Here is a 27,180-nt window from a genome sequence, read left to right on the forward strand (position 1 = left end):
CCTTGCACACGTTTAAAGGTCCCTGTTTTGCTGGTAACCCACTTAAAGGCAAACAGGCTTTTGGATAAAAGGCAGAAGAGTTCGTTTCAATCTCTGAAGTGTATCTGAAAACTAGAACTCCCTTTTTAATCTTTTAAGATGAAAAACATGTTGTAAAAACTGTAGAAAACAGGGTGTGGTTCTTAAACAGCCCCCTCACCATTTATTGTTGGTAGCAAAATAGGCATTTTTTTAAAGGAGATTTCATGGAAATGCCAAAACTAATGAGAATGAACATATATTTGAAAACGTATCAGTGAGCCCCACTCATGATGAGAAGTATTCATTGACTGGAAGGTTTACTGGAGCAATATAGGTATTTCCTTAAGACGAGGGAAACGTGCTACTTATCTGTCTCATGTCAATTAGTAGTATGCGCTCACTTTGGGAACTGTTGGTTGAGCAAACTGTGAAATAATTTTCAGGGTGAAGCATATGGGTAGTCACCGACATACCAACTGTGCTACGTATATCATCTCCAGTGGGAACACACAGCGAGGACCAAACAGAACACAGGACAAAAGCCGAGACTAGGCACATGACAAAAAGCCCATGCATTATCTGATGGATTATCCCAAACATCGACACAGAAGCTTCAGAAATCCCACATAAATACATAAGCATAATTTTCTTAGGAGGGAAAAAAAATTGAAGACCCAGTGACATCACTCAATACACAGCAGAAGCCAGATTTTTAGGAGCATCTAAAGGGAGTCTAAAGTTCATCAGAAATGACAGACAACAGAGTTAAGAAAGAAATCAGTGTTGTAACAACGGTCACACGGACAGGTCTCTCGGACAGGACAAATAAAAAGAACAATCGACGGAGAAGCAGTTGTAAGGCCAAAGGTGCGACATCACAGATTTTAGTAGCAAATGCCTGGACATGTTCAATTTTTGCAAGTCACGCTCACATTTGAAAAGTCAAGCATGCAGATCGAACAGCAGTACTGCGAGGAAACTCTCTTTTAAATTTCTGGGCAGTTGACTACTGAATGAGAAACACACGCACTGAACGTCTTTGGCAAACATTGAGCAAGACACTTTATTGACACAAACACTTATTAATGCCTTGTTTAGAAGTGTTCAGTAGAGTGAGTCAAGAATGCTGGCTTGTTTCAGCATATCCTGAAATCTAAGTCTAGATATCCAGAGTCCCTTCTCTTAACACCATTTCCGAGTTGTTTTTTAAATGGTTGATTGACTGGTCGTTGAGCCAATGAACTGAGAGTTACAGCCCCAGAGGGACGGCTTGTGAACACTGACCTGTCCCCACTTTGAGAAAGCACTCAGGCAAGACACAAGGTCATTTCCAATATCGGTTTACAAAGCCTTAGCAGGTACTTGAGAACATCTGAGGGCAATGGTGTTATAGTAATCACATAGTGCTTATGTCCATGAAATCCTTCTGGGAGATGAGCTCGGATCCACTTTTTCTCCCCATGGACCAGACTGGGATTGGTCAGCAGACTGCAGGGATGACCTCAGATTGTGACAGCTCTCCCCAGAGACACAGCAGGGCCTGTTGCTTAGGCCTCCTTGTCACCACTCATCTGGCCTCTGTTTCGTGGTATCATAGGCTCTAATCACTTCAGACTGTGAGACGATGCCGTTTTCATCTTGAGAGAAAGCGTAGCCGTCTGTAAGTAACGAAAGAACAGAAATCACTGAATGAACTCACTGGAAATTACCGTTAGTTCTGAGTGCTCCCGGTTGGCCTGGGAGAAATGGTACATATCTCCCACCTTCAGGAGCAAGGGGTGCTCATTTTGGACTTCTGGAAAAGACACAAGTTCAGCAGTCAGAAAGGGAGAGTGGGGAGGACCAGAGATTGCCAGTGTGGAGCCTCTAAATTCTGCTCCCCATTTGACTAGGGCAGAAGCTGCCCAATCTCCCTTAGTCCTGGGATCCACACAGCAAGTCTACTCCCTCCGTTTTTTGCATTCCCACGACTGGAAGGCTCACAGAGTCTGATCATGGCACTGGATACATTTTCAGATAGGTGCCGTGTGAGTGAGAAGGTTGGAGAGAGTGGGATATGTAGGTGAACAGAGGAATGTATTAATTAGCTTGACTAAATTATTCTACCATAATTGAGCACACAGATGAAAATACCACCTTATACTCTCCACATAGATATATATATATATATGATCATTGGTTAATTAATGGCATTTAGGAGGAGGAGACGAACACACAGAATTGTTAGTGGTGAAGGAGAGGCCTGCTTTCTTTAGGTAACATTCTCTTTGGTTCCCAGCACATATATAATGTGTGTGTGTGTATGTGAATATATATATAGTACCTCAGTGATGTTTACATGGTCTGAGGGGGTGTGGGGATAGGAGATAACCCCTAGAGGGATCACATCTTTGGAAAAGGCCCTTGACACATAAAGACCAAAGGCACTATACATGAGCATATATAAAGGAAAATAAATTACATGTGGAAACACAAAATAAAAGATATATTACCAACGCCGGTAAATTTACTACAAGGCTGTATATATTGTGTTCCCTTTCAGGTCCTTGAAATGTTAAGAGGGTGAGATATCCAATAATTTCTCCCAACTCTAAATATGCATAAATATTTTTGAAGGGGAAAACACATGTTTCCTTGCATCGCATGAAAGCTGGAAAGACCCTTGCGAAGTTATTCAAGGAGAAAAGATAACAACACAGAGGCGGCGTCTCAGAGTTAAGATTTATCCCACTGTTTCTTTTTAAGATTTAAGGCCGCAAGGAATGTGGAGACGGCAGCATTTTAAAATTCACTATTAACTGGGAGATGGTGTAGCCCATGGGTTCGTTAACCAACCCTTTGTTTTTATATACCATGCTGCAAAATTTTAAACCATTCATTTTAAATAGCTAAAGACGGTGGAAACTCAACACACTGCTCTGATAAGTGCTGGGGTCCACAGAGTGCAGAGAATTTAATCAAAACTCCAATACTCACGGAGCAGGTTCTGCTGTAGGGACTCGGAGCGGTACAGGTTGACGTGGTTCTTCTTAAAGACATTCTTGAGCAGCTGTGCCCTCTCCGTGAGGCTGTGGAGCAGGCACAAAAGTGTGACACACACTCTCAACTCAGGGAGCCAGGCTCTCTGCAGGACTACCAGCAGAGTTAGAGCGAACAAAAGCCGGAGAACCGGGAGTTGGATCTAATTCCTTTTTATTCTATTTTCCCAGCTAGCAAATGAAAGCTTAAGTATTTCCCCCATAGCTACAGAGGAGTTTTATCTTTAGTGATAATCTAGGCAAACTAAGATTTCTTTACCCAGCACTATTATATCTAAATCAAATGGAAATACAGAATCTGTTCAACACAAGTAGTAAAAACGTTACCAAATCATCTAAAAGCCTTGACTGACTCGGTACGTATTCTAAGTACAGAACAGTCGGATTTTAAATACAGCTATCTTACCCATACTATATCTTGCTTACACTTTGACATACTCTGATATAGGATGATCGTTTTAGTTGTGCTAAAAAAATGAAAAAAAAAATACAAAGGGTAAAATATTATCCTTTGTAATCAGAAAAATTCCATTACCATTCTAATCTGGTTTAAGTATGTCAGTTCCATTTTAAAATACGAATTGTTTTCAGAAAATAATTATTCTAGAGAAAGCAACAAGAAAACAAAAATCCATAAATGCTTAGCCTGACCTCCACAGCGAGGTCTCCAGAGTGAATCACGGAACTTTTGCAGACCACACTGTGAGAAGTGCCACATGGTTCCCTCTACTGCATAGTGGAGTTCCTCACACAACAGGAATCCAAACATTTGTGGGATAGAGGAATTGGAGCAATTTGGAGACACACTTATAAACCTCCTCCATCTTACCAATTGTGCTGTTTCCCTAGTGGCTGATTTATTCAATGTTCTTTGATAGCAAAAAACAAACAAACAAACAAACAAACAAAAAAAAAACAGTCAGTGTGGGAGGAAGGAAGGTGTCCGTGCTGGAGTGAATGGCCACGGAAGTGTGTTCTAGCAATTGGAAGGACATCGGCTAAAAAAAAAAATTCCCATCTTGTTTTTTTCCTCACCATGCAAGCTTTGGTTAAACTGCTGTAAATTATGCTAGTTCTATCTTTTGCCATTTTTTTTGAAAGCCTAAAATGGAATTATCTTTATCATATACACATATACACAAAAAAGATCCCCTTCATTGTATAAATGAATTACATAGACATTTAGGCAACGATGGAAGGAAAATATTTAGAAATGTTGACATTTGTATTAATCTCTCACATAGTTTTTGAAGCCTAGGGATGTGAGCTCGGGCTTACTGGACATATTTTATTGTCACTGGGAATTAGCTGCATTAAAAGGAGACAACGAATCCATGAAACACTGGAGCAGCAGCCCAGATCGTTGTAAACCTTGTTTCTGCCACATACAGAGGGAAAGGGGTCCATCTCTATCAAGTCGCTCTTTCCACCCTTCCTGTTAAGCGTTCTAACACTACAGACTGAGACCCTAAGGGCACTAAACTGGGTAACTCCTCTGGGGAAGCTGAGAGTGTGAGCCTCGGACATTGTGATTTGGTTAGCAGAGTGCTATGGACAGGGTGTCTGGCAGTCTCTGGTGTTGGGAGCTGAAATGATTCCAGAAGGCTGGAGGAGGGCAAAGGAGCTTCCTGGCAGCTCCTTTCCCAAATCCATTTTCTAGGTTTCAGGCTGACTTTCCAAAATGCATCATACTTGAATATCACAATACCAAAATATGAAGAAGTCTAGGCATGGACTTTATCTTCGATTTATCTTCAGCAGCTGAAATACACAGAATGATGCTTTCCCCACCCTGATTTACTTATTTTATTTTATTTTTTTTTTGAGCACCAAGACTCTCTTGGAAACTTAGCACACCCATCAGGAAAGGGCATAGACTCTGGAGTCTGTCTTTGACTAGATTTTGAGTCTGCTACTTGTTAGCTGGGCCACTGTAGACAAACCTTCCTTGGTCATCTCACTTATAATGGGAGGACAATACATAACTCTCTGGCAGACAGGCAGGGTTTAGCCGCTTGTCAGCATAGTGATTGACACTTAGGAAGCACTCAACAAATGCTGGTCCCTCCCACTCCTATCCCCCAGATCCCAGGGATTCTATTAGAAAAGGTACTTTGTAAGGATCACGTCTGATGCCTTGATTTGTACTTAACCTTGGCTCGGTGTGAGAGAACTACTGCTATCCATGAGTTCTAATTCCTGATGCCCCCATTCTACCTCACTGCTAAGAAAACAACTACGTTTTTGTGACTGTTTTCTGCCTCCTCCAGAATATAAATGCCATCTACAGGAGGGTGCTTCCTAAATTAGAAGGGACGGGGAGTTGATTTCTCTGGCCTTATTCTGCCCTCAGGAAACAATTTATTATTTCAAAATTGATGCACTTTTATGCCATTCATGTTTATGGGGGACTAAGATTACTATCAGGTCCCATTGTAAAATATGTGGATAACATGTTAACATAAACAAGCATACTAAAAGTTTAGTTTTTTGTTTTGTTTTGTTTTGCTAAAAAGCTTAACTCAGTGTGACAGAAAAGAGAGAGAAGGGCCAAGACACAGTCTTACTAAAACCACATCTATTACAATTCTTAGGTAGTAGTTTCCCTTAATCTTGTAGGGTCTTTCATTTACATACCAAGATATGCAAATTCCAAGTTTGTTTACTGCAATCACACAGTAACTACTATTTAAACACTGTTGCTTTATTTCCAACTCATCACAACATTGGAACTGAGGTATTTAGTGGAGGTGAATGAAAAGATACTAAGTTTAAAAACAGGATTTCTTTTAGAAACACTAGAATATGTTATTGGCTAAAACTCATACACAGTCAAGGAATGTGTTACTTAAAAGGAATCCTGGTCACCTTTGAAGGGTGGTAAAGTGGCATGTATTGGTTTAGTGTGCTGGGTAGTGTTTATCAACTTGACATAAACCTAGACATATCCAAGAAGAGTGAATCCCAGTCTCGGAACTGCTTCCATTAGAATGGCCTGCGGGCAAGTCTGTGGGGGATATTTTCTTGATTTCTAATTAATGTGGGAGGGCTCAGCCCACCATGGGCTAGAGGCTTGAGCTGGTGGGCCTGGACTGTGTAAGAAACGCAGCTGAGAAAGCCAGAGGAAGCCAATCAGTAGGCAACTTTCCTCCACGGTCTCTGGGTTAAGTTTTCTGCGGCCAGTTCCAGCCTTGGCTTCCCTACGTGATGAACAGTAACGTGCAGGCTGCAATACACCCTTTCTTTTACAAGTTGCTTTTGGTCAGTGTTTTTATCACAGCGATAAAAAGCACACTAGGAGACCTGGCAAACTGTTTTGTTTGGCTCGCTGAGACGAGTGTCTCCAAAGCTAACAAGCATTTAATCACGATGAAAGGGTTAATGCCCAGCACGGTGAGATAGCAGTGTGGTTGGGAGAATGAACCACAGCCTAATCTCTGTCTAGGGGGAGGGACGACTACATGGCTTTTCACCCTGGTGATGAGTGGGCTGAAGAAAAGCTTTTTCTTTCAAAAAAATATTTTAGACTTTATTGAAAAAAGAAATTAGCGTGTGCATGTGTTATTTTTTGTTGTATTTTTGGTGCAGATACCACTACGGTGAACATTATTTATTTTAGTGGAGTTGTGTACATGTGTGATATGAACATGTGGAGGGACTGATGGGGAGTCTTTTTGGTCACCCTCTACCTTTACTTTTTGAGACAGGATGTGTGGACCAGACACTCATTGCTTGGCAAGTGACTGGCCCAACGGATGAGCTTTGGGGGACCTGCTGGTCTCTTTCCTCACAGTGCTGTGGCTACAGGCATGCTAGACCATCCTGGCTTTTAATGTGGGTTCTATAGATCTGAACTCAGGCCCTCAAGACTCAAAAGCAGGTACTAGACTGACAAACCATCTTCCTAGCCCCAGAACAGTTTTTCTATAGGCTCTTTATTGCCCAAAGAGTATGCGCTGTCAGACTGACATAAAGACTGTAGTGAAAACTGGGTCATATAATTTCATTTGTTAGTTCTAGGACAACACCAAAATTGCTTTCCATTAAGAAAAAAGTATTGGCTGGGCGGTGGTGGCGCACGCCTTTAATCCCAGCACTCGGGAGGCAGAGCCAGGTGGATCTCTGTGAGTTCGAGGCCAGCCTGGGCTACCAAGTGAGTTCCAGGAAAAGGCGCAAAGCTACACAGAGAAACCCTGTCTCGGGGGGAAAAAAAAAAAAAAAGAAAAAGAAAAAAGTATTGACAGGCTGGGAGCAAATCCCATCATGGTCTTCCATGTGCATGTATCATCTGCCACCCTAAATTTCCTAATCTTTTCTATATGCTGAGAACAAGGGACACACAGTGGTGATGGACAGGCTGGTGAAGCCTGAAAAGAAGATGCTGAGCTCAGACCTGTTAGGAAACAGCTCTGCTGGCTAGTGTCCACAGATGAATATCAAACTGTGAGTCGCACTATTAATCTGCACATAATATACATGGCATATAATATACATGGCATATAATATACATGGCTTCACATACTCCAGCGATATACAAGAATCTCTATCCCCAAGGAGGCCACAGTTTCCATAATCCCTTATCACACCACTCCCCCTTTTTTAGGTGTGTGCCTACTCAGGCACCTGTGAAGGGCATGAGACCATTAGCTGTCCTGCTGCATCACTCTCCACCTGATTCCGTACAGATAGGGTCTCTCACTGAATTTGGAAATAGGCTGACTCTAATAACCCCAACCATCTTCAGCCTCCCTGAGTCCCCGAAGTGCTGGGGTGACAGGCATGGATGACCACACCCAGCTTTTTTATACAGTGCTGGAGACTTGAACTCAAGTCCTAATGCTTGCATGGTAAAGGCTCTTCTCCACTAAGCCATCTTGCAGCCCTTGTCTCTGGTGTTTGAATTCGTATTTTCTGGTTCGGGTTGTTTGATAAATGTGAAGATGTCACCTGCAAACGTTTAGTTTAGTAGGACAGGTTTCCTGTCCTGCTGCTGTCCTCTCTACATTACCCCTTCTGCATTGACTCTTGTGGAGGAGCTGCTTTGTAGCAGGAAGCCACTACACTCTCCCTCACCACCAGCCTTCAGATTGCCAGTGAGCAGCAAGCACGCAGGTATGTGCCGGTCCAGGGATTTGGTGGTAGCATTTTGTCAATTTACCTAACTCATTCCTGAGGACAGCGGAATAGATACTTTAAAAGTCAAGTGAGCTGGGTAAGCTTTGGGGGAAGGGAAAATATGTGAAGTATTTCTAACAGAGAAATCAGTGGTTATAAGGGTATAATCCATTTCTTGGTAGCTTAGATTCACCCATTGATTTTTAAAGCTTTATATGTTATGTGTATTAGTGTTTGGTCTGCATGTATGTATGTGCACCACATTCGTACTCGGTGTCCTTGGCGGTCAGGAGAGGGTGTTAGAGCCTCCGGAACTGGATTTACCCATGTAGGTGCTGGGAGCCCAAACCAGGTCCTGTCTGAGAGCAACAAGTGCTCTTAACCCCTAAGCCCTCTTTCCAGCCCCCACGATTTACTGTTTATTCAATGGAAGGGGTTACACACACTGCAGACTCCTGGGATGATTAAGAAATGGAGACCATCACTTCAGTCCTAGCTGACCAGGAATTGTCAGTCACTGCTGAATGACACGGGAGGGGGCTAATGAAGGCTTTCCCAACATACCCGTAAATACGAGACATAGACTTGAAGGGCAGAAACAGTATCACCAGTGGCCTTTCCCTAGTAACTCTCACTACACGGCTTTATTTGCTTTTGTGATGTGAAACATTTTTCTTATCCTTTGTATCACGGAAAGAAAGAGAGAGAAAACGAAGAGAGAGGGAATGCTGGTCCCAGGTCACAGGAAAGGTGCTTTTGTACGATGAACCCCATGATGCAGAATCATGACCTCTTCAATCAGCTGGCCTGGGCTCAAGGCTGAACAACGTCAGGGACGCAGTTTCTGATCTGTCTGCCTGGGTTGCTGTTGGGTTCAGTGAGCCAGCTTATACAGATTACAAGTGAGGTGCCTGGACGGCAGGGAGCACTCAAGAAGTGCTGGGGCCGCGACGTTCAAAACACAGGTTCACACCAGTGCTTCAGGGGTTGCCCAATGAGAGGCAGTCAGAATCGGGGGCCAGGGCTGTGGCTTCAGCTCTCACTCTGACATCTATCCCATTCTGTCCAACTAAATAAAAATGCTGAAGCAGGACTGAGGTGACACACTGCAGGCCCCCAAAATTTTCCTATGGACTTTAGACAAAACCTTTGGTCTGGTTAGTAGGATGAAAGGAAAAAAAAAAAAAGAGTGAATTTCCAGGGCTATCTTTATAGTTATATTTTTATTGTAGATTGCTTTTAATTAATTTTCTTTTAATAATGCTTTGGGTATCTAGTGGATTTATTTAGCTGACTAGCCCGTGTGCTTGGAGGATGTGGTGGTAAGGAAAAGGGCCTGGAAAGTGTAACTCACTCTTTGGATGACCTGAATTTAGATTGGTTCTTAAGAACACAATGAGCTAGAAATGCAGACAGGAAAGCTCACCATACGTCAAACCATGGTTTTGTTTACATACCTTTAAAAAATTATTGATACTGCTTCAAAATAAAAATTCTCTTTCTTTTAAGAATTTCAATACAACTATTTGTAACTATCACTTACTTAAATGCTTATTAAGTGCTCGGCACCGTGCTACCTATTTTAGAGTATATCTTTCAATTCCTTATTTTGTCTTCAGAGACCAGGTCTTAATATGTACCTGAGGCTGGCCTGAAATTCCTTAAGCAGCTAAGGCTGGCCCCAAACCTATGATCGACTGTGTCAGCCACCTAAACAGGTCTATGTCATCCCGCTTCTGTTATTTTATTCAATCCTTACAACCACTTGAAAGGAGGTACATGAGCCCCAGTTTATTGATGAAAAAAAATTGCAGCTCAGTTGCATTAAGAAATTTGTCTAAGACAGCTCACCATTTAGTGATGAAAGATCTGGTTTGAATCCATACCTCTATGATGCCAGAATCTGTCAATAATACCACCAGTCCCAAATTAGATGATAAATGCAAGTCTTACAGCTTATTTCCAGCCATGAGCAAGAGAAAAATGTAAAATTCTCCTAGGAAAGAACATATTCAATTTGCCCTTTACCTCTTTCCAAGTACGACTGCCCCTGGGTCCTGAGATTTCGCCTCGAGCTCCTGAACTTCATCCACTAATGTTTTAAAGGCGGTCCTCTTGATACTGCAGGGAGAAAAGGATTTGCAAGGAAATTCTCCTGCGAAGACTTTACAGATGTGGACATGTGGCTTACTGTCAAGCCGTTGGCCAGCACAGCAGTAGCCAGGGATAAACAGAGTTTCAACAGATCAAAAAAGCTAGGGCACTTTTACTTAGTAATAGAGGGACAGCAGTCAGAACAATTGAGATTTACAAATACTGAGAGTTACTAAATAAATATATCATTAACTTTAGTAACTATACTGTAGGATACGACATCATTTTAAAACGTTAACTATTAAGAAAAATGGTAAAGTTTTTGTTCCTTTTATATGTTATATATATATGTTTAGAACCAGAGAAGCAAGGAATTTCTTTTCATAGCTCCTAAAAAACATGTTTGGGGCTAAAATCTTTTTTTTTCCTTTCTATTTTAAGGCCTTGCAGATGATTTCTAAAAACATATTTCCTGATGTAATTTTCTCCAATCCAACAAATACACATGTCTTTGATGTCACTTGATGTTAACCGCTTTATTTCTCACTTGGCCCCCTAAACTAGTTTTCTCATTGAATCATGCCTGTCTTCTTTAAAACTAATAATCATCACTGGTTCCGATTTTGCAAATTCTACATGTTTGAGAACTGCAGGAATTGGAGAGGTGATATGCATGTATATTTCTGGGCATATAGCCAAATATCACATACTTACACTTTGCACAGCACATCGAGAAGCAAGGAAGCCACAGGAATGGAGAGCAAGCCCATCCAAAAGACTCCAGAGCTGAAGAGCATGGCCGCCTGGGGAAGTCATCACACACACTCAACACTTCCATAGAACCAAGAGGGACCCCACTCACGCTGAGTTTCTTAAGATCATTTAAGTAAGATAGCTTAAATAGCATTGTATAAGACAATGCTCTGAACTCAAACTCGTGAGATATTTGGAATTAAAAGCCATATTTATTTAAACTAGCATTTCCACACTAGTTTTTTCATCTCAAGTAGCTGATAGAGAAGTTTGAATCATGCATCAAATCTTTTCGTATATACATATGGATTTTGTAAAATTCTTGTGCTCCATGATATAAAGTGTAAATTTTGATCTTTTGTAACAGGGCATCATTATCAGTCTTTCTGAGGAAATAAAATACACTTTGGATTTAAATGAAATAATATAGCATATAAAATAATTCATATTTAGAAACCAAATCTAATAATTCTTGCACATGAAAATTAACTTTACATTTATCACACGGCAGGCCATTAAAAATCATCCAGATACATTATGACTATGGTACAATCAAAGTAAGATATCTATGAAAGTAACAACTTGATTATTTTGGGCCACTGAATAGACCTCACCTTAATTTTGGTTCAATGATTCACATAAATTTTATCAGTATACATCTATGATTGCTAAAGTCAAACCAAATACCTAGTATGTGAAACTCAAATAAAGGTATGCTAAAACTAACTTTAAATTATTCCATTGTATTAAATCTTAAATCGAGTCTTTCATATGGTAAACAAAACACTTCTGCGATTTTAGAAAAGTAATAAATTCTATTAGTTATTTGTGATTAAAATAAGATATCGTCATAGAGTTAGATCACACAGTTTTTAAAAAGACTAGTTTTGTACAATGAAAGATATATTTTTGGTTTCACTTCTTTGAGTTGATTTGTTTCTCAAGGGCAAGCCTGCTGTACCCGTTCAGTTTGTAAGCATAGTACTACAATTCCAGGACACAGTAGTCAACTATCCCTGGACACTTCAAATTCTGGTAAAAATTATACAGGAAGGGTTCTTCTTTTTAAGACTTGAATTCGGGAATTAATTCGGGAATTAAAAAGGACCTAAAGTTTAATTCTAGGTAGATTCACAATCCTGCAGGGTTCTAGTCACTCCATCCTCATCACATAGAAAGAACAATTTTAAAGCATGTCTTGGACCCACTATTCATTTTGACTCTAAGGGGCACCAGGAACTACTCCCATTTTTTCCCTACATGAACACAGGCTATTGACAGAGTCTGCCACTCAAGGATACTAAGGTTTTTTTTTTTTTTTTCTTTTTCCTGGACATCTCTGCACATCTAAAATAAAAACATGCCATTATAAATATAAAATCTCATAAAATAGAATTTGCCACATGGGCTCTGAGGGACAGCATTCATATTCCAGACACCAACAAGTGAAAAATGTCCCCATAAAAGTCACTTTATTTAATAAGCAAAACATGATCTGGGACATGTTTGCTGACATCCTCAATAGTGAAAACCAACAGCAACTGTGTACTAGGAAATGCCTATCAACTCCCTGGCCTTTGTTGCCATTCAAGGACGCTTTCTAGTAAGGTAACAGCTATTAGAAAACAAAAAACAAAACAAAACAAAAACCCTTGCCTATCTTTTTCTTTCTGGGGAAAAGGTAAGGTGAGACACTAAGTCATAGAACTAAAAACATGTTTCCCTGGCTTACTTTTAATGTATTTTAATTGGGGGCAAGAAAAGAAAGACTTCTTCTCGCCTTTGGCAAACCATGTATTAACCTCGAGCTAAATGTCTCCGCTGACAAGAAAACCTTGGCTCCTGCAGGCTGCTAATTCTGACCATTGTCATGCTAATGACCAAGGGGGGTAACTACAGCCTACTATTCAGCTACCGGCCTTTGGCTTTACAAATGAACAACATGAATTGAGGGGAAAAAACTTTTTCTGAGTCATATCTGAAAGCCTGTCAGATTTTTTTTTTTCCTTTTGCAGCGTTAATCCAAACCTAAAAGATTTAAAGCCGACGTTCCCGTTTAAGACAGAGAGTCTCTTTGTATTTTTTTTGGATGAAGAGGAGGGGAAAAAAAAATGAAATCCCACAGAGGTATTTCCTTCCTTTCTGTCCAAGAAAGCTCCCCTCCCTCGGTGGAAGCCAGTTTGTCTCTAACTTTTCACATCTCTCCACTCTCAGGCAGGTCAGCTGGGAAAAGGCAAGCCATGGGCAGACAATGGCGCTTACGGGAGCGTCTGTTAGGAGTTGGTCTGGGGCTCCCTCCGAGGGCAGTTTGCAAATGGTCCTGAACGTGGGAGATTGGGGGGCAGTGCCAAGAGTCCCTTGTCCTCCTGCAGGTCCTGTGAAACCAAATGGAATCTGCCACAAAAGCGGCTTCCAGAGGGGCTTGTGGAGGGGGTCTATGCACACAGGGCTGTGTGGTTGGTACCCTGCAGGCCTGCCTGTGCCCTGTCTGGGAACAAGTAAGTGCTTGTCTCTGCTGAGGTCACAGGCTCCAGATGGGACCACTAAGGGCTTCAAAATAAATCAGGGCGAACTCTAACAGAAAACATAAAAACACAACACACAGGGGAAGTGCTCTGAAATAAACCTACAGAAGACTATTGAGAAAACATCAGCTTATTGTGCAACTAGCCCACTTGGAGGCACAGGACCAGGACCAGTTAACTGCTTATCTCTGACCCACAGTGGGGACACCAACAGAAGAAATTCTTCGCAGTCAGCTTGCCCAAGTTCAACCTTGCAGAATGGAGGAGAACTCACATTTGCTGCCGGCCCGTAAGCCTTCAGCTGCACGGTTCTTGCCCCTGACTTTGCCATTAGAGGGGCTGGTAAGGCATGCTAAGGAATGCTTACTCTTCCATAGTGTAAAGATGGCTTTCAAAATAAACGCACTTTTGAGAGCCCTTGTGCCCCAACCAGAGCAGGTCTGGTGCTACACAGCCTTTGGTCTGCCAGTGTCCACGGCAGCCGCCAAGACTCCATGGAGAGTGATTCCTCAGCTATCAAGTGGGTTTAAGAATTAAACCCCTCAGCGCAACATGGCTGTATTCATTATGGACTCGTTCTCCTATTTTTATCTTAATTTTTGGAATTCTTTAGAGGACTGTCATCTCCGGTTCTTTCTAGTGATCTGTCCCATGAGCTTTAAGAAAGGGAGGTTTTCTCTTAAGTGAAAACAAATCTATAAATTTTATGTTTTTGATCACTATATATATATACACACATACATATATATACACGCACACACATACATACAAATGTTTGTCTTATCCAATATTTTCAATGTCAACATATAATATGGGTCAATATAAATTGATGATTAATAAAGTCTCAAAGTCTCAGCCTTAAAGATTTGCTAACAGGAGGGGGCTTGGTTAAGCACAAGTCTGCTCACAGGAAATGGAGAAAATATAAATTATTATATATTAACTTTATAGGGGGATTATTAAGAAAATAGTGCTACAAAACTTAGTGGGCTTTTTTTTTTTTTTTAACCATATAGCCCAGGCTGGCTTTGAACTTGAAAATGATCTATTTGCTTTTGCCTCCTGAGTGCAAGGGTTACAGGCTCATGGCACCATGCCAGTTTAAAACTTAGACAGACAGACAGACAGTCCTTTCCTTCTCTTCTCCCTCCCTTCCTCTCTTTCTTTGTTCTTTTGGCTCATTCCTTTTTTTTTTTTTTTGAAAGAGAAAATTATATAAATCCAAACGAGCTGCAAATTAGTATCAGCAACAATTTAAAAATTCCCAAGAAATAGGCCTGGGAATAGTTCTCAGTGGATAGGCCATCCCTATGCTGTGTGGGAGGCCTGGGTTCAATTCACAGCCCTCCAACAAAACAGCAAAAGCCAAAAAGTTATATCGTCTAGAAAAGGCTTTACACAGGGTTTCTATATTTTAAAATAGCAGGGAAAAAATCTCCAAAAAGAACAGATTCACGGAAAGACAGAACTTTCAAGGGAATGCGAGTGAGAAAAACACGCTGGAGAATGAGTCTCACACGTGTACAGTTCTGTACTAACATCTCATCGTAAGGGGAGCCTACTCATCTACTCATCTTCCTGCACACAGATTACAAGAGACAGGCAAGACCAGAAACAGTGTTCTTAAAAGCCGTGCAAGCCATCAGTAACACAACCATTCCCTGCAGTCATAAAAAAAATGCACCAAATTAAATCAAATAAAAGAAATGCACCATCACAGTTGTGGTGTATGGAGAGCTGCTGTTCACCAGACACTCATAATAATCCAGAGTTTCCCCTGAAATGTATTAACCTGTGGGAAAGGGCTGGTGACACACTCACTCACTCCTGCTAACTTGATAGTTCAGTTTCTGCACCATGTGTCACATTTCACCCTGCGTCTGTGCATAGGTTAGCATCTCCTGAATCCATTTTGTGATCAGCAGTCCTACAAGGCCCCAGGGACCCAGGTGTGGTGAAGTGACCACGGCCTCTCAGAGTCAAGGGCATGGCAGCTTAAGGAAGGCATGGAAAAGACGGAGTAAGGAGCCCACTGAGCCCCAGTGAGCAGTGTGTTTTTTACCAATGCACTGATGGACCTTGGAATGCCTTTCCAAGGCTATGGGACACAGATATTTGCTGTGACTAGCGACAACAGAGAACAGGTCAGTCTGCCGCTGGTTGAGTACATGTAGTCCATATGAGGGAATACGATTTAAGCTCTGCAAGGTCCTGCCCACAGAATGTAATGAGTAGGAAACTGATTGTTTGGAAGAGTCTGGAGAAAAGGGAGAGGTAAGTGCCGCTATTGCACCCTTAAGGGACATCTCGCCATGCTGGTCATTGTTGTGTTTCATGGGTATCATAGCCAGGTAGGATACTGGCTGCTTTGGCAGCTCATAGAGTACCTTCTGGTATTAAGAAAGGTGGTCCTCAGGGAGAAGGCTTCCAGGTCAGATCCAGTTTGGATCCTCCTGCATCCGAAGTTCATGGTCTCTTCAGCAATAAGGACTTAACTCTGGGAGGAAACCAAGGGCAACAACAATAGTCTATAATTTTGGTAGCCTCTTGGACTCCCTTGACCAATAACTTAAAATGGGGTCTCTCATGTATTAACACTGGGGGTTTTGTTACATGATATATGGTTCCTGGGATGAGCATCATCAGCCCAAGTGGCATAACTTCATTTAAACCACACACACACACACACACACACACACACACACACACACACACTCTTACACTTACTGTAGAAGGCACGGAGGTTCCTGTGCTCACAGATAAACACTAGGGAACCTGGAATATTAACCACATCAGATCGTTCCTACAAAGGAAGGGATGCATAACCTGTTATCCACCTGGAAGGCTGGGAGCTGATGTGGTTAATAGTCTGGTGACCTTTGTGCTATCTGTGACTGAGACCACACTGGACCCTCCCCCAGACCCTTATCATAAGCTTGTTTTTCTCGGTCAGTCTTAGAACCCATCTTAATGGAAAAGGTCACATGCACTTGAAAAAGAGTTTTGATGTAGTCACGTCCCATATTTATTTAGCTTATTTTGTGCTTTATTGTGTACAGAGGATTGGGTTAATTATCACCAGGAAAGTTTTTACCAAATTGTGCTGTGCTTAAGTATGTCTATAATAAACTACTCAGGGTAGTTTATTATACTATAGACTCGAGACATTTGAACCAACACAGGCTACTTCATCATGTTGAACTGAACTGCCTTTCGTTTCTCTGGGAATTGTTACTCTGCTGGCCGGGGTGGGTCACAGAGACCCCTGTAACTTGCTCCATCATCATCATATATTACGATTACTTACTTACTTACTTATTTATGTCTCCCCCCACCCCTCCCAGATAATAAGCTTCAGGGCAAACCCTTTCTTTTCAAAGCTGTATTCCCACAGTAACTAGAGTAGTGCTTTCCCATCGAATCTGTGAAATGATAAACTATTTACAGCCCAGTGTAAAGATTACAGGCTGCAAATCAGTGGGGATAATATTAGTGGTGTCTGTGGGCTCCCGCTTGTCCCACCCCTCATCCATTTTTTTAATGCTTTTAAGCTACTTAAGTTCTTAAGACATTTTTACTAAAAATTTTATTTTTTTAAAGGCAACACACCATCAATTTTCTCTGTTATAAAAAGCACTCAAGATGAAAATAATAATTGCTTCCTTACTTTGGTCAGGTCTCTTTGGTTTGTTCTTTTCCACACTGAGGGTTGCTTTCTTATGCTAGACTGTCATTTCAGAAAAGAAGTATTTTTTCTTTAAAAAATAGGTTTATTTTTTATTATTTTTATTTATGTGTGTGTGTGTGTCTTTTTGAGCATATGCTATGTGTGTGTGCAGGTGCCTACAGAGGCCAGAAGAGGGCATCAGATCTCCTGAAGCTGTAGTTACAGATGTCTGTGATCCATCACATGGGTGCTGGGAATCAAGCCCAGGTTCTCTAGAAGAGGAACTAGTGTTGCTTTCTCCAGCCCCTAACTTGTGACTTTAAAAACACACACACTCATATACATAGACACATTTACATATACACATAGACACATACACACACTCACACATACACAGACACACTCCTTGTTGGTGTGGTGAGTGGAGTCTTGCATTTTTTTTTTCTCGTATTTTGAAGATTTAGGGCTTTTTGCAGGGAGGGGACATGTTGGAGAAAACTCTCTCAGAAAGCCTATTTTGTTCTTAGAGTTTGGTTCTAAAACAGCTGATTCAGACCCGAGACGTTAACTGTGCTTTGTGGCTAAGCTAGGCTTTCTACACCCAGAGGGGTTTGAACTGTGAGGGGAAAACTCAAACCCTCAGCTCCCATCTCTCCTTTTAGGTTGTATGCTGTGAGTTTACTTTTCCTCTCTTCCTCCCCATGCACCTGCTGATTATCTTCATGAAATAATCATCAAAACAACAACAAAACCCCCAAACTATTTCCTTGGCTGGCTTCAGATGGCAGGTATTTCTTATTTCTTCTCATATGCGACTTGTTGGCTCTTCCCTCCATGTGGCTTCTCCCTTTTCCGCCTTCAGCAGCACTTGTCCATTTCTTTGGAAAACATATACTGTGTGTGGCCATAGTCCAATTTCAACCCCATCCCACCCAACCTCAGTCCCCCACAGGGGCTTTTCTGCTGCAGATCCTAGTCTCAGTCCCTCAGCCTCAGTGGCTGGAAAGATCTGGTTCATCAAAATGGAGACACAAAAATATCCTTTGCTACCTTGGAGGCTGAGATATACGACTTAACATCCATATTTTTTTTTTATAGCAAAACATAAATTCTGTATTCACAGAACGCTAACCTGACCTTTTCTAGCATTGTCTGCCTCAGATGCTGGGAAGCTCCTATCAGCCCTCCACAATCAACAGCTGTCAGACATCGAGGAGTTGTGCTCTGAACCCGAAGATCCTCAAAGGGACCTTTATGTGACAGCATGCAAGGCACCAGGGTGGTTCATGAGTCTCAGAGGATGGCACTCACTGGAGAGTGTGCCACCTTGCACTTTAACAAAAAAATGAATGCCAAGCTCTCGTGAACTTCCATTTAGAGATGTGGACGTCACTGAGATGTTCCAGTGGCTGCTGATTTGGGAAGTCTGGCTGAGAGCATCCTTCTGAGAGAATCTAAAGACAGGAAAGAATGCCAGCTCTATGCTCTGGCACCTATCACCAAGAAATATCTTCTGAAGCCTCTTTATTTCAGCTGAAATGAATGCTCACAAATCTGCAGCTATATTACAGGATAGATAAAACAGGTTTTCCGTGACTTAGGGACTACCAACATTTATTTCTCGCTTTCTTTCTCTGACCCAAATCTGTTTTCGGTGACCTCTGGTACTCTCTGGAATACTGTGTAACCCATTGGCAAAGCCACTTATTGTGGTTTAAAGAAATGGTGCTAATGACATTCAAGTAACTATCTGTGGTCTGGTTTACCCATAACTGCCAGTTCGAGCTTCTCCTGGTCTCTGTGCCTTAACAAGACCAAGCCCCATGTTTTCAGAGGTGTTTTCCTTGTCCCCATGTCCTGGGGATCCTCTGGACACTGAAGGTAACAGTAGGGCTCAGCAACCTTCTGCAGCAATAGGGTCACGGGCTCCCCTCCTCTGCCCATACTGTTAGCAGCTTGCATGGGGATTCTCTGTCACACACTGGAACACACCTGTTGTGAACTCTGGATCTACCAATAGCCATTGTAGAGCCTGGCACACAGGCACTCCATAAATTCTGGCAGAGTTAAGCTGAACTGGGCTCTTGTGGAAGATGAGTTATTATGTTCTCCATAAAAATAGACAGGGTAGAACATCCAGACAATAAGGAGAAGGGTGTTTTGGATAAATTCCAAATATGTTTGCAATTATGTCCAGCAGCTCTGGATGACTCAGAGACAAAAACAAGACAAACAAACAAACCCACAAAACAAAAACCAACCAACCAATCAACAAAACAAACAAACAAACAAACAATTCCTTTGCTGCTAGGGTAACCACAAACAAACAAACAAAGATCTTAGAAAGTATGTGAGTAGACACCAGCACACAGCACTTCTACTTCTCTTCTGTGGAGAATTCCAGAGGTGGGGAGGGGCCGGAGAGCACTTAAGATCCCCAGTGTGGAAGCTAGAGTGCTGTGCAAGAAACTCTCAAGCCTCCAATGTCTCACAGAGTAGATGATGTGAAAATAAATCAGCAAGGAAGATGTTCAGAGGAAAAAGGAGGCACTAGCTGGCACTGGATCAATCAGGAGTTAATTTTACCCAAACAGTAAAGCCTGGCGATCCAGCTCCGCATACTAAAAGTGCCATGAAACAGCAGGCTTCCTAAGTGGCACAGCGAAGGCTAGGAACTGTGGGACTCTGAAATGCCATTTTCTAGAGCCACAGTCCCCAGAGCAGTGAAAGTAATTAGGAACAGGGTTGCTGTTTTATTTTGGTTTTCCTTATTGTGCTATTTTAAAAATGTAAAAACAACATAGAATGAGGATGAAGTTAGTAACGAAATATTTTTATTATGATAAACACATATTGAAAGCGTTATTATGCTGTTACCGGGTAAATTGTGTAAGGAAGGGTGCATTATCTCAATGTTCAGTATTCTTACTACCTAAACAGAAAGGCCTTTGTCTTAGTTAGGGTTTCTATTGCTGTGAAGAGACACCAGGACCACGGCAGCTCTTACAAAGGAAAACATTAAATCGTGGTGGCTCTCTCACAGTTCAGAGGTTTAGTCCATTATCGTCGTGGTGGGAAGCAACGCAGCGCGCAGGTAGACAGGATATTAGAGAAGGATCCGAGAGTTCTTACATCTTGACCCACAGGCAACAGGAAGTGGGCTGACACACTCAGTGGTATCTTGAGCACAGGAGACCACAAAGCCCGCCCCCACAGTGACACACTTCCTCCAACAAGGCCACACCTCCTAATAGTGCCATTCCTTTGAGGGGGGCATTTTCTTTCAAACCACCACAGCCTTAGAACACAGACACCTGCTCTTCCTGGATCTTGAGATACTCCTTTTCATACAACAAGCATCTCAGTTTCATTCTAACTGCCCCAGCTTCAAATAACACTTCTTGAGCAGCCATTCTATCCTGTTCCGTTACTCTTTTCTTCTCATTTTCTTCTACTTTATAAAATGACTGCCACCAACTCATCACTTAGAGAAGTAACACATTAAGAACCACCCGCCCTGCCACCACCACTTATGTAAGAAAAGAATGCAGAGAAACTGCTCTAAAGAGTATCTAAAGCTCTATCACATGCTGTACTCTCTGCCCTTTCTCAGGTAACTGGGCAGACCACATCTGGCTCACAGCTATGATGTCACTTCTGCATCATCAGCAAGGAGACCACCTATGGACAAGGACCAGTTCTTTTCTCTGCTTCCTAAGACAGAGCCTGGACTAAGTTAGACGCTTGCTCTGCATGGGAAGAAAAGATGCTGTGGTTACAAAAAGCAACGTCACATCTCTTCATGGCTCTAAGGAAAGTGTGTCTACTTCAAAGTGTGCGCTGAGGTCCTGAATCAGAACGCTGCTGGGTGTGTCTACATTTCTTCTTCTGCTTTAGCATATCTAGACACGCTTCTTTGAACAAGAAGGGCTTGGAAGTGGCAACCCACCAGTTGTCTTACTTACTGTCAAGGGCATGGGGACTGTGATCAATGGCATGTTTTACTGGATGGGTTGGCAATTGTCCTTGGCTCACTGATGGAGTTTAGGCTAGTGGTTCCCTCTAGGCTACTTGGCTTAACACAGTAATCTCAGATTTAAAAAAACCCCTGCTCCACCTCAGGAGCCCTAGCCTTACAACCAATAAGTTATTATATTGCTGTCTGGTAATTAAGAGCTGATAGATGGATAAGGACTAGTTTAACCCGGAAATTCCTCATATGAAGTATGATTTATGATGTTGGAAATAGGCAACAGCGCAGTTTAGGAAAATCTTATCAGTGTTGCAGTTCACGGACGTCTTTCCTAGGGGTTGACACCAAAGCGCTCAACAAAATTTTTTACTGTTTTTCAGACGGACTTTACCAACCTCAATCAAGAGATCTGAGATTCTGTAAAACACATGCTCTTTCCTGAACTTCAATTTCCTTCAGTAGTTTTATAGGTCCCCGAGGCCAGGGAGAGCAGAAACAGATGGCGTGGGGGGTGGGGGCACTTTACAGTGTGTGTCTGCAAAGCCATAATAAATTTAAAAGTTTTCCTTTTTTCTTTTCTTTCTTTCTTTTTCTTTTTTGCAGCCTAGCCTTTGGTATTAATCCCGACGTGAAATGACCCTTGATAGAGTTTGATATAGCTACTTTCCTTTTTTTTTTTTTTTTAAATCTGGTTTACTAATCATTTTGACTAAAACATTTTCTTCTGGAAATTCCAAAAAATACCCAGTGCCGTCATCTAGACAAGTCTGAAAAGCAGGCTGGTCTATGTTTATATGACACAGCGCTTTCCCCAGGGCCCACCTTACCCCATAAACTGTTGTCCTGGTGTGAAAAAAAACACAAGTCAGGTCTGAAGAAAAAAAAGTCACCCTCTTAAATCACAACCATATTCGTGAGAGGCGAGGAAACCGGTAACATATTTAAAGCTGCAGCCAAGCTTGCCGCTCTGTTTTCTCTTTATTTTTAAATATTTCCCTGCAATTGTCTAACTTCATAGAACCCACTTTCTCCCACTAATAGCATCGTTCTTTTTAAAAATAGTATTTTAGTAATTGTGGGCACTGAGTTCCTAGTTAACCATTATCATTTGGTCACCATTGTGGGCAGGGATGCAAAGGACTGTGTTGGAGACACAGTGTAAAATGCTGAAGGGATGTTTTCACATGGGAACACCCTATCCACCACCTAGGAACCACCAATGAGGGGTCAGCGAAGGACGAGCAATGCTCTGATGTACAGATGATTCTTCTGCAAGGCCACAGGAAAAGGAGCTATGGGTCTGCTTTAAACAACCCTCCAAACAGTGGCAAAGGCAGCTGAGGACCGCAGGTGATCGAAACGCTCCATGCAGACACCATTGGCCACTTGACCAAGCACACAGAAATAAACAAAACTGCTTTGATCTATGACACTGGTACTAAGTGAGGGTTAAGCTTCTAACAGTTGATAAGGCCGGGAGAAAAGCTGCGTGAAAAAATGTGAACGGGACAGATATTTGAGGGCATGGTGGCTATGGGGACAGGAGGAGGCTGGGTTCCAAGTGCAGCTCAGATGTTCAGAACCTCGAGGAGACGACTGGACCCCTCTGACTGTGAAGTGTATTCCAGGCCCCTTTCAAACTGCTGCTGTGGTTCCTTAGTGAGTGAACATCAATAAAGGTTTCTAAGAGTGTCTCAGTCAGTCTATGGGGCCCCAGTAGAACACTGACAAGCATGCATTCTCTTACTATATGACATGACATTTCACAGTTTTTTTCCTCTCAAAAACCGAGATGGGTATTATTAATAGCTAATTTTGTTGTTAAAAATAGGTCAAAGGCTAGGATATGAAGGCAGGATTTCTCATGTGCATGTGCGTGTGCGTGTGCGTGTGTGTGTGTGTATTTATGTATATGTGTCTATGTATGTATACGTGAGAGAGCAGAGAATAGCCTCCAGTGTTATTCTTTGGGTGTTGTCCACCTTGATTCTTTGAGACAGGATCTCTCTTTGGCCTGGAGCTCATTTAAGTAAGTTAGGCTGACTGGTCAATGAGCCCCAGTGATCTGCGTGTTTTTTGTTTTTTTTTCTTTTTCCGTTTCCAGTGCTGGGTTTACAAGCATAGGATTACATTACACCATTGGCTTTTAAAAGACCAACCAACCAATCAACCAACCAACCAACCAAGCAAAAATCCTTGGGTCCTGGGAATGAACTCAGGTGCTTACGTGCAACTGGCAAGTCCTTTCTGGCTGAGCCATCTCCCCTGGCACGTCGAAGGTGAAGGGAAGGGGTGCTGAAACTGCGTGGTTAGAACTCGGGGAGCTTTTAAAGAGATCGGAAGAGTTTCATACTTGGTTGACTAAGTCAGCTGATGAGGGTTCTAGGCAAGCCGTGAAGTAACGGGACAAACAAATGCAGGAAGAAGGCTACAAGGTGAAAAGCAAGAGCTGCTATGGGCACCAAAGAGAAGATACAGAATTCCTCAGCACCTCAGAAGAAACCAGTGGGATTTGACGCGAAAGATCTGGGGTTGCATTTTCTGGGTCACTAGCCAGTCATTGGCTATTTCTCAGCTTACGACAACATGGAGCTAACTAACACAAGTCGTGCCTCCCAGGAAATGAGCTGCCTGGAGAACACTCTGGGCACATAATAAGTATTGGCGCTCTTTCCTTCCACTCTCAGTGAGCAAGGGGTTTCCCTTCCACAGGCTGTGAAAAACAGCTGTGTCCTCTGATGGGGCTGTAAAGAACCAAAACCACAGGTGGAGCTGACTACAAAATCCAGAACCACATGTGAGTGCCTACGGGGCTGCATTTGGAACCATGGCCCTGTATCTGTAAGTCACCTGACTTATATAACTCACACCCTGAGACCTGTGAGCTGGAGCAAGAATCTGAGCCCTTTCAACTTGTTCCACTTGAGAGGCCATAGAAGCCATAGTGTGTGTGTGTGTGTGTGTGTGTGTGTGTGTGTGTGTGTGTGTGTGTGTGTGTGTGCTAGAAGGCATCATGGAGGTGTGGGATGGATAAGTTGCCGCTTCAGTGTTGCTAGTGACTGAACTGGTCACCACCACCCGAGCAAGATGTTGGCAAGACCAGCATCCTGCTCTCTCCACCTCAAATGGAAAGAGAGTTATCTGAGCTGAAATCTACCTCTCTGCGACTTCTACCCTACTGTTTTTCTTCCGTTTGCAGTACACACAGCAGAAGTTTAAATTAGCGCTCATTTAATGTTGACCACAGGGCCCTGGGACAACCCTGGCCCGTATAAGTGGATGAGACACAGAAACAAAGATGGCGGCAGCATTTGGACTCATTGCCATGACTCTGTAAAGGAGCCTTTGCGGCATCAGTGCCTGGGCAAAGCGGCGCTATAGGACACCAGACAACAGGTTCCCTCGCCTATGAAAATCCATGAGACACCCATCAGGAAGGAGCATCCTTGCAGACTCACGGTGTCCTACCCAAGCATCTAGGACCAGAGAAGTAGCATTGCTGTAAGCCTGCTCTTTACCACTTCCTACGGGAGGTCAGATTGAACTCCTGTTAATCCATCTTCAAATCGGCTACTAAAACAAGTTTGTGATGGGAAGCAGGGAGTCAACGTCTAACGTGCTCTTATTTTATTGACAGCGAACAGTAGAACCAGCCTTGAAGCTCTCTTTCCCAGTCAATATTCCACCTACCTGCAAATCCCACCACTTAGAGCTTCAAGCTCTCCGCATCTCACCTCTTCTCTGTACTGCTGCCCTCCTGGTCCAAGAGACCACTATTGCTCACCTGGTTCCCTGCAATAACCCCGTGTAGGTTCATGATAGTCAGAGCCCTGTGCAAAGCTCCAGTCAGACCAGGAGACCTGCAGACTTCTCTGATAGTTTTTTTCATCTGACCATGAACAAAAGCCCAGGGTTCTGTGGGAAACCTGGCACATGGTACCCCTGCCTCCTGCACTTCTCTCTACCCATGTACATTTCACTTATTTATCTATTGTCTAGTCTCCTCTTACTGGAGAAGACAGCTGCAGGAGGGCCTGGTTTCTGTCCTTCCTGAATCCAGTGCCTAGAACAGTGGCTGACACAGAGGAATCCCAGTCGATGTTTGTCAGACCGACCGCCTATGCACACAGTCCCTGGAGAAGTACCTTAGGGGGAATTCATGTTCAACAGCACTGGTGACTGGTGACTGGTGCCATGGTGTTTCCCAGATCTTGGCTACCTTTGGGAGTAGCGCTTCTTTTCAGCCACTGTCCTTTTAAGGCCGCAGAGTGCCTCAGCTTCCAAAGCCTGCCCATACAATTTTCTGTTCTGTCACCTTAGAGACTACTTACATTCAACTTTTCGTCAACCAAAACCACACTCACTGTGGTGGTTCGAAGGAAAATGGCCCCCAAAGGGAGTGACACTAATGGGAGGTGTGGCTTTGTTGGAGGAAGTGTGTCAGTGTGTGGGTGGGCTTTGAGGTCTCATATATGCTCAAGCCATGCCCAGGAAGACAGACCACTTCCTGTTGCCTGTTCAACTACTTCTCCAGCACCATGTCTGCCTGTACGGTGGCGCCATGCCCTGCCATGATGATAGACTAAACCTCTAAAACTGTATGCTACCCAAATAAATGTTTTCCATGTTCATGTTGTCTCTTCATGGCAACAGAAACCCTAACTAACAGAAACCCTAACACCTGCATACAAAATTTAGTCTTGGAAGGAAGTACTGTTGAGACAGGGAACGACAGGATGGTAGGGCATGTAGAGTCTCTGTATCAGACACCGATGACCTTGCTATTGGTGGTGACGGGAAGTTAACACACACTGTGTCAGGTGAACTATCAATACATTCTGGGCATTGCTCTGGGTGGTGTTTTACTATGTGTATTATTATCTAGCACGAGTCAAGCCAGCCAGTGTTGACTGCTGCTACCTACAATAGTGTACTGCCCTTTATATGCTGCTATGATTTTGTTACAAATGTTAGATGAATAAATACACCATAAGATGACCAGCCAACTCTGCACAGCTTTATAATAGATAGAAAACATTGGCACAAGCATGAAAACGTTATATATATATATATATATATATATCATTTTCATATATATATATATATATATATATATATATATATATATAGTCTGTAGTCTTGATCAAAATACAGAATTTTAGGATTTGTAAAATTTTACACACAAGAAAAATCACTTCTTTCTGAAGTGATTTGAGGTTTAATAGAACCAGTGACTGTGCTTATTAGGAAATGTTACAAACAGGGGTTCCTGTTACCCTGCTGCTCAAGAAACAGAAGGACACCACCTATGTTTGACAACGTGAGTGACATTTCTGTCAAACCCTTAGCTGGAAAGGAGGTTCATTCGAACACACAGACACTCGTGTACACACACATCAAAATCTGTGCCGAGCACCAAAGTGCGGCAGAAGGTTGAAGGATCGAGCTTTTCCTTTGGATAGGCGAAGCCGACATGTTTTGGACAAGCTGGTACAGCCGGCAGCTGAGCTAATTCAGTCCTTCTACTCTCAACAAAGCTGCAGCTATGTAAATACTTGACTCAAAGTTGTGGTAGTCATGAAGTAGGAAGAAACAGAACTCCTGTTACCAGTTCCCACCACGCATGGAGGAAACAAAAACATGATGGAGTACTGACACCCATTTCACTTTGAATTAAACACAGCTCTGCCGTGCATCTCAAGAGACAATATTAAGTTCTGTGTTTGGGTAATACCAGGAATTCTACAGGCAGGGGCTGAATTATATTTGGTTGGCTAGGAGCCAACCATACTTTACACTTGTCCTAGAAGTAGGTGGTCAGGAACTCAGTTCTTGTCATCAGACCCACTAGGCAGAGTTACTTAAATGATCGGGGGTCTCAAAATCTTCTGTGGTACTTACTTTGAAGATAAAATAAACACGGAGAAATAAGGTAAATGAAGCGGACTGAATGTGCAGCATAAGAGGCTCCGTTAGAATTGACCTTGGGGAAAA

The 27,180-nt window shown here is 42.5% G+C and overlaps 1 protein-coding gene across 1 annotated transcript in view; it reads right to left on the reverse strand.

Annotated features, from left to right (window-relative positions):
* Window positions 1-1,057: 1,057 nt before the first annotated feature.
* Window positions 1,058-27,180, reverse strand: part of Atp8a1 (ATPase phospholipid transporting 8A1) — a 196,666-nt gene continuing 170,543 nt past the window's right edge. The window contains exons 33-36 of the mRNA XM_059274745.1: window positions 10,983-11,071; window positions 10,203-10,295; window positions 2,998-3,089; window positions 1,058-1,679 (exon numbers count right to left, since the gene is read on the reverse strand). Coding sequence (XP_059130728.1) covers window positions 1,582-1,679; window positions 2,998-3,089; window positions 10,203-10,295; window positions 10,983-11,071 — 372 coding nt within the window. The 3' untranslated portion in view covers window positions 1,058-1,581. The remainder of the gene's footprint in view (window positions 1,680-2,997; window positions 3,090-10,202; window positions 10,296-10,982; window positions 11,072-27,180) is intronic.

Source organism: Peromyscus eremicus, chromosome 10 (genome assembly GCF_949786415.1).
Source record: "Peromyscus eremicus chromosome 10, PerEre_H2_v1, whole genome shotgun sequence".
NCBI lineage: Eukaryota > Metazoa > Chordata > Mammalia > Rodentia > Cricetidae > Peromyscus > Peromyscus eremicus.